Raw genomic sequence first — 8,722 nt, 5'->3', positions numbered from 1 at the left:
TTAAAGGTCCAGACAGCCACAGCAAAAGGCAGGCTGCAGTGCAAGCCGCAAGTCTCAAGTCTCCACCTTCTCTGCCTTCAGCCCTCTGACCTCTTTTATTGTCAGGAGTTACTTTTAGCCAGTAAAACATCTCAGAACAATAGGTTAATTTGCACAAGGAGCCTGAGGAAGAGGTGTGACCCTCACAGCTATCCCACCTGCTGTCACAAACAAAAGGAGATTGACTTGCAAGTTCTTCTCTGCCATTAGTAAAGGCCTCCTAAAAGCCATCTCTCTCCAAGATTTAAATATCAAAGCCGGCCACTGGAGTCTCAGCTCCCTACACTAATAATCTAAAAACATTCTAATCTCATAATGACAAACATCAATATGTTATATCTTATTTACTATAATCCATTTTGAAGGTCCAGCTGAATACTGACCTTTGTTACAGAAGAACAAACAAGGTGGGAATGGGAGGAATCCCAATAAATTATGATTTTATCTGAGTACACCTACACATCTGTTTCTCTGTCTTCCTGATTCAAATAAAAGGAGATCTGGGTTTCATATCCTTAAAGCTCATGAGTGTCAGCTCTTACAGGATGACTTCTTTTCAAATTCTCTGCCAGCCCCGAGCTGTTATACATCTCCTGATTGTGTGCTTACTTCTGGAGATGGCCTACGGTGAGGACAATTGGTAAGGCTCTTTTTCTTCATCTCCTTCTTAGAAATATGTTCCTACTTGAAGGGGACACATATTGGATTCTCACTGCTTGTGGCTCTAAGTTTCACATTTCTAAACTGTGAGACAATATGTACCTTCTCAGGCCTACATTCTGATAAAAAATGACTAGATGACAATTAAAAGATTATGTCTAAACTGCCTAGATTATGGTATCATTATTTTTCACCAACAAAACAAGTATGAGAAGAGAGGTGAGATTGGCCTATTTGGTAAATAAGCTATAAGCAGGTTATAACTCACCACTAATTCTAAACTTGATATGTGGAAGCAAAGGATTTCATATACACATCTCCCCTGGTGACATAGTGGACATCTTGACTCAAATAACAGAAAACAAAACTAATAAATTATAGAAAAATTATCTAAAACAAATGCCAACATCCTTGTAAGTTCAATATGCAGGGCTCTGCTAACCACACCTGGAGCAGATTTGCTTAAACAAAAGGAAAAATGCAGAATATTTAATGTACCTTGCTCTTTTTATGCTTGTTTATTAATGCAAGATTCTTTGTGATAAATCTCTTCTCTATGTTAACAGCTAAAGAAAGAAAAATATCATATTCCAATTCATACAAGGAGAAAATGTTATGTATTTGGTTCTATGACTTTTGAAATAAATCATTGAGTTTCCACTAGCAGTACACAGAATGATGTGGGAAAGGAGAATCTACCATATGGTAAAGAATCCACAGAAATTTGGAGAGGGAAATTTTATCTGCCAAGGAAGAGCATTTCTAGAGGGGCAGAGGACTGGTCAACACAGGGAATAATATCAAGAGTATTTGAGTTGGAAATCTTACTTTTGTCATCTAGAATTTTTGATGTTCCCTCCTTCAGATCTAAAACACGGTGAGCCAAATAAAAATTATTGCAGTGAATCAATTGTTACTGTCAAGACACTTTCATTTATATGATAATTTAGCAGAATCCAGGTGTATAATATCCTTCTTCATGTTCTAGTTTTGGACAAAAGAGAGCTCTGGAGAACCTTTAGATAATTGTAGAAGGAAAACAGGAAGGTGAATGCATAAGTATAGATGGTGAAGTCATAAAGTTCCAGCCGGGAATAATGACTGGAAAAGTACCTTTGCAAGCCCAGCTCCCACACTCAGCTAGTGACCTCTGATTTGTATTCTATCCTCCATTTTCCTTATCCTGCTGTGTGTGTGTGTTGGTTAGGAACATAGAATCCTGTGGGAGAAATCACACACAGAGCCTCCTTCCCGGGTAATGAGTTGAACTTTATTAGCATCTCCCAATACTTGGTCCCGGCTCTCTCTCTGCCTCTTCATAAAGGACTTTTGTGTGATTTTGTGTTTCTGTCTTTTCTGCTGGTACAGGAACAATCTGCTTTCGCTAAGTTTAAAAGTTTCTTCGATGAGCAAGTCAAATGAATTTACAGTAACACTCACCATTACAAATAATGTGGATAAATGCATGGTGGTAAGTAAATAATTCAGAGCTACCTCGAAATAGAAGTATTATAACAAAGAACTTCCAGCGATTTACTATTATGCTAATGCTGTGCTATTAGGTTTTTCTGTGTACACGGTTTGAAACTCAGAGAAATTATGTTAGTTTACAATTCTATTCTAAAAGTAAAGTAATAGGGTTATGAAGGAGATTGGTGAGTGGGGGATAAGCCTCCCCACAAAGAAACAAGATGAAAATTTAGAGTAAAAAATTATGGGAAGTGTGAAGATCAGAGATAATAGCAATGAATCAAAGATAAATACGACTGAGTGGCAGTGACCGGGAAACGCTATTGGCCTTATCTTCACACTGCCACTCACCCTGTTACTTCACCTCATGCAGCAATGATGGAGAGTCAAGAACATACAGGTCAACAGACTTTGGCAGGTGTAAGAAATACAGGCATGAGGTGACTGTGCCCTGTCCCTCAGTGTGAGGGCTTACTTGTCCCCATAAGCCCAGATACACACTGTCTCCACCTTAATTCCTTCGTCTATGTCCCACTTCAGTTGTTATAAACTCTTCAACCCACACTCGCAATTACCTTACCAATTCCTACAAACGTATCTTTTCTGTTTTTATAAATGAGACACAAAAGGAAGTTTTGAGAGCTGGAGATGTGATTCCTGGGTTAAGAGCAATTGCTGCTCTTTCAGAGCAACCTGAGTGACTGACACAGCCATCTATCTACTATAGATGCAGGGCATCTGACACTATCTTCTGGTATTTGTGGATATAGAGTACAAACATAAAATAAAAATAAGTAAATCTTTTTCTAATTGTATTTTAAAATCATTACAAAAAAAGAAGAGAAAGTTTTCATTATATCAACAGCCATACTAGAAATACAACAGTCCCTGATGTTTACCTAAATAAAAATAAAGCAAGAAATACTTTTTGATCTGGTATCCAGAAGATAGCCTGAAGTTCTCTCCTTTCAGTTTCTAACATAGTACATTTCTTAACTCACGTAAAAGTCATTTCTTATATCTGATGATTGGTGAAAACATTGTATCTCTTATTTGGAAAAAAAAACATTGTCTAAATATTAGTCAGCCAAGGGACTGTTTCTATTCATACTATAAACATGTCATTATAAGACTAAAATGATCCCTTTGACTCAGAAAGTACGTTGTCTTACAAACTCATGCAAGGATTGCCGTTATCAATAATTTCTTTTCACAATGACAGAAAGAAAACTCAGTGTAACAAATACTGTGGCACAAAGCAGGAAAACCAAAGTCAGAGAGTTTGGGTTATAATACATTTGCTTATTAGTCTTTTCATGTCCTAAACTAATGTCCTAAACATAATGCAACAACAATATTCTTTGGTTCTCACATTGCTAAAATAAAGGACTAAACTCCCACAAACTGACACCCAGCAGTGGGGAGGAACAGGCAGATATGAGGAGACCATGTGAACTCCTGGGTCTGTGCTGTAGCCCTGGGCCATGTCCAGTTCTGTGGTCCTGCTGCAGCTGGATTACTGTGATGTCAGATTTTTTCATATCTATGGCTTAGGTTACCACCAAAGTCCAAGCGGGTATCTGTGGTTTGGGCTGCACTAGAATTATACATACCCAGCCCTGGAGCTCCCCTCCCCAACACAACACACACACACACACATGCACACACATGCACACACATCAGCACATACACATACACACATACACACACACAGCTTCACTCCATTAGATGGTAACATGTAATATCTGACAAGTTCTAAAAAAAATAAATAAATTTCAGTCATTCACTATGACAAAAATCATTTGATCTTCTTACAATGAAAGGGGGCTAAACTTGAATTTGACATAAAAGTTACAAAAATCTGCTAAGCCTCTAGTGTATCCTGATAACTAAGAGGAAACACTTATTCCTTCCTTCCAATAGTGCTCTAGGAATTCCTTATTTTGTGTAATGGTTAATCCCAGGCTGCTGCCTTTGTATCATCACTAATTAACCCTTCCTTACTTTCTTTACTCAGGTGAAAATCAGTACTGAGGACAATCCAAACATCAAGTACCTTTCAGCTCATGCATCTTACACTGCTTGCATTTGTACTGTAAACAACTACTTCTGGGACATTCAAGTCTCTGGTGAGTGGTAACATTTCCTACCTACTTATGAACATCCAATAACAGTGAATGTCAGGGTGGCTCCGAGTGGGAAGAAAAGAAACCATGCTGTAGAAGGAAGAAAGAGGAGAGTGTCTGGATATTGATGAGAAACCAAATTGAAAGAAAACAAGGGGAGAGAAGACTCTGAAACTAAGAGAAGGGAGTTCACACAGTAGCTCTATCTTGCTTATAGAAACTGGAATCAGACTATGCTAAAACCAGGAAGGGGTGTGGATGAACCTACGTGGAGCTCATGATTTAACACTTCTGCTTTCCTTCCTATAGCAAATACTGTTTTACAAGGGAAGGCAGAAGTTGTTCCAGCTAAGGACATATGCCCTGATGGTGAAAACATATTCCCAGCAACTTCCTACACAGAGACTATTACACATGAAATCCTTGTAACATCATGAACTGGAAGACAACCCCCATAGATCTGTCGCCAAACTGCCCGTGGGGAACAGTGTTCCTTTCCTGTGTGCATATCTATATTAACACAAACTTGGGTGAAATGAACTCTGGTAAAATATATATGTGATAAATAAAGTTCTACAACTTCACAATGAACTATCTTCATCTTCTTCAAATTACCACTCTATCTACCCAGATAACTAAAGGTTTAACACTGTTTTTCCAGGACACATCCACAAAAGTGATAGAATATAATAAGCATTCAAATCCTAGTGAGTGAGGTCAGAACTGATTCTCAACCACTTAGCATAAAAGAGAAAATGCACAAAGACAGGAAGAGGAACATTTTGCAGAGTAACACAGAAAACCCAGTGTAGAACTGAGAAAAAGATTTCAAGTTTCTCTAGCATTACAGTTCACCCACATCCAGCTGTCCTTCCCAACTATCTAATCTCTCTTTCTTCTTTCCATCTACTAGCCAGAAAAAGACTCAGAGCTTATGCTGCATTTTAGATGCCCAGTCATTTTGTGTATTGTGTCTTTGACTTTCCTGTATAAGGAAATTTTAAAGAGTTGAGTGATATCAATTCAAAGTGTGAAACAAAGCTTTGCTGGAAATAGGAAGCACTGCAGATCTGAGTATTGCCAAAGCTTTTAACAATGGTCTGGCATTACTTTGTCACATACTTTATATATGTACATGATTGTCTAGTATGTTCAAAGTTGGAAGTGATAAGAGAGAACATTTACACTATCTGTTCCCTGGTCCAATATATTCTTTTTAACAAGGATATAGTGCCACTTAACAGACATGCTTCCAAAATACATTCCACTCATTCCAGGACCCTTATTCCCTCTCCTTTCCTCAGCCATTGCCTAGAACAGAAAGAGATCAGGGTCACAAGACTTACACAGAGATTTTGATACACTAGTGTGATGCTCAAGGTAACAGATATTAACCTGCACTGACAAACAGAAGCAATATTGTGGTAAGGGATTCTGAAGATGAAATTTGTACTGACCCACTCATATCCCAACCCACCTACCCTCACATTCACACCCCACTTCTCTGTATACAGCATCCCAACTCCTGAGCTGCTAACTGTCAGTTCATACCATATAGGACCACAGATGGATCACATGTCCACACACCTGACCTGCTAACTGTCAGGACATACCATGTAGGACCACAGGACATTTCTGGTAAAATTTGCTCCAGAAGCCTAAGCACAGGACAAGGTTAATAAGGGTAGGTAAGATTCCGACTACCTTAGAGAAGCAATCAATCAACAGAAGCCCAGCATATTTGTTAATCTGCCCGAAAGCATCAGCATAGGAAAATGAGAATGGGGAGTTCAGATGGAAAGTGGTCATCATTTAACAGAAACATCTGGATAAAAACAGTGACCTAACGTTTTGAATTTCTTAACTAGGACTCCTCCCCAACATCTTTTTTTTTAATTCTTTATTAATTACACTTTATTCACTTTGGATCCCCCCTGTGGTTCCCTCCATCCCTTTCTCCACCCTCTGCATGCATGCCCCTCCCCAAGTCCACTGATAGGGGAGGTCTTCTTTTCCTCCCTTCTGACCCTAGTCAATTAGGTCTCATCAGGAGTGGCTGCAGTGTCTTCTTCTGTGGCCTGGTAAGGCTGCTTCCCCTTCAGGGGGAAGGTAATTAAGGAGCAGCCCAATCAGTTCATGTCAGAGACAGTCTCTATTCCTATTACAATGGAACCCACTTGGATACTGAACTGCCATGGGCTACATCTGTGCAGGGGTCGTAGATTATCACCATGCATAGTCCTTGATTGGAGAATCAGTCTCAGGAAAGACCCCTGTGCTCAGATTTTTTGGTTCTGTTGCTCTCCTTGTGGAGTTCCTATCCTCTCCAGATCTTACTGTTTCCCACTTCTTTCCTAAGATTCCCTGCACTCTGCCCAAAGTCTCAGCATAAGTCTCAACATCTGCATTGATAGTCTGCAGGGCAGAGCCTTTCAGAAGTCCTCTGTGTCAGGCTCCCGACTTATTCCCTCTTTTCTCCTTCTCTTGATGTCCATCCTCTTTGCCTTTCTGGATAGGAATTGAGCATTTTAGCAAGAGTCCTCCCTCTTGCAAAACCAAAGCATGAATGGGGATATGGTTTAATTAGGAAGTGCTGGGATGGATTTGGGAGGTCCCAAATTCAATTTCCAGCAGAACAAAAAAAGGAAAATAAAGATTTAAAGAGCCACATTAAGGGAATCTGAAGCTGAAAGTTGCAAACACACATACATATTCTACCCACCTATCCTCACATTCACACCCCACTTCCTCCTCTTGCCCCAGCATACCCCGTCCCCACGTCCAACCTTGAAAAATGTCTTCTTCTGCAGCTAATATCATAACTTCTCTTCAATAATTGTATCTCTTTCTGGGTCTTATCATGAATATAAATTCAAGAGAAGACAGTATATCAGATTAAAATTAAAATAAAGAAACAATTAAAAGCATTGGTAAAAGCAGAAAAATGTCAAATATTATACAAAGTCAGAAACATAAGAATAACAATAACAATAGCAATATGTCCAGCAACTTAAAATGACATGTATACTTGAAGTGTTATATTTCAAGTATGAAGATAAATAACTGGCATTGTTATATCAAAAAATAGAGAAGTAAGAATATTTTAAGACAAATAGAAGCTAAAACGATACAGAATAACTAAGCTAACATTGTAGAAAATACTTAAAGAAATGCAATATGGCAAGATGGCGGTGCCAGGAGGACTCTCATTCTGAGGAGCAGCACAGCAGGATTGTCACAGTGACCAGCAATCAGAATTCGCTGCCATAAAACACAAGTGATTGTGTTTCACAGGCGAAAGGATAACCCACGATGGGGGATTCAATCAGCTTTAACTCACCCGGCTAAACCACAGAAGAGATCCCGGTTCCGCCAGGCGCTTGATTGCCAGCCCAGAGTTACATGCCAGCATGATCTGATCACTGTCCCAGACTGAACTGTGGGCCCACAACACCACAGACTGGATTTTCCAGTCGAGAGATAACCCCATGGAGCAGGAAACGATTGGGACCAACCCTAGGTCACCCAGACATCCCCTGGAAAAGACTCGGGTTCTGCGGGCACCACAGGAGCCAGCCTGAAGCCAGAGCCGGGGACCCAGGCGCCTGCACAGAGTCCTGCCTGTGCGCCTGATTCCGCTGCCTCAGATAGAACTGTGGCAGTGTATTTCACTGTCAGGTGCAAACCCACAGGGAAGGAAACAGCTGGTCTGATCTCAGAGCACTCAGCCGACACCACCACCCCAAAAAGGTCTCGGGGAAATTACCCATTTTAGGCAGACACCAAGGCTCCCAAAGGCCAGAAAGGCAGAGCCACAAACAGGCATCTGTGCCTGTGGATTCTACTTGCCACCCCAGACAGAACAGCGGTCCCCACAGCAAAGACTCGGTGTCTCTGGCAGGAGGAAACCCCCAGTGGAGGGGGTCAGCAGCTCTAACACTCAGGACACCCAGCAACAAAGACTTCATGGATTCATGCAGACTCTAAGCTCTAATGCAGGCAGGAGCATTGTGCTCAGCCGCCACTATTGAGTTCCCCTAGAGTACTGAGACACACAGCTGCATTCTCAGACCTACAAAGGCCAGAGAGCCATTACAGCAGCCCTCAGATACTGTGCCAAGGATCAACCAGTTATCCCTAGCTAGACTATCAAAACTGTGGGAATCCCTGATCTTTCAAGAGGGCTGCACCCACAGCGTCTGGACCAGAGCAATGCCTGCAGCCGCCATCCCAGACAGGGACACACAGCTTCTGGTCCAGAGTGAGGGACCCAGCCTCCAGACCAGAGCAGCACCCCCAGGCACCAACTCAACCTAGGTACACATTCTCCAGGCCCAGAGCGGAGCACTCAGCCTCTGGCCCAGAGACTTGCTGTACGTACCTCTCACTTTCCCGGACAGAACTGTGTGCCCCAGGATAACAGACTG

The 8,722-nt window shown here is 41.1% G+C and overlaps 1 protein-coding gene across 1 annotated transcript; it reads left to right on the top strand.

The window, feature by feature from the left end:
* The first annotated feature begins 584 nt into the window (after window positions 1–584).
* LOC129669942 (prolactin-inducible protein homolog) lies at window positions 585–4,732 on the top strand. The gene is made up of 4 exons (XM_055598319.1): window positions 585–679; window positions 2,068–2,170; window positions 4,187–4,298; window positions 4,605–4,732. Exons 1-4 carry the CDS (start codon window positions 585–587, stop codon window positions 4,730–4,732), a joined length of 438 nt encoding a protein of 145 aa, XP_055454294.1.
* The last annotated feature ends 3,990 nt before the right edge of the window (window positions 4,733–8,722 follow it).

The sequence above is a fragment of the Psammomys obesus genome, unplaced genomic scaffold, assembly GCF_907164565.1.
Source record: "Psammomys obesus unplaced genomic scaffold, mPsaObe1.curated_primary_1811, whole genome shotgun sequence".
Taxonomy (NCBI): domain Eukaryota; kingdom Metazoa; phylum Chordata; class Mammalia; order Rodentia; family Muridae; genus Psammomys; species Psammomys obesus.
This window is presented reverse-complemented; position numbering and strand designations above follow the sequence as displayed.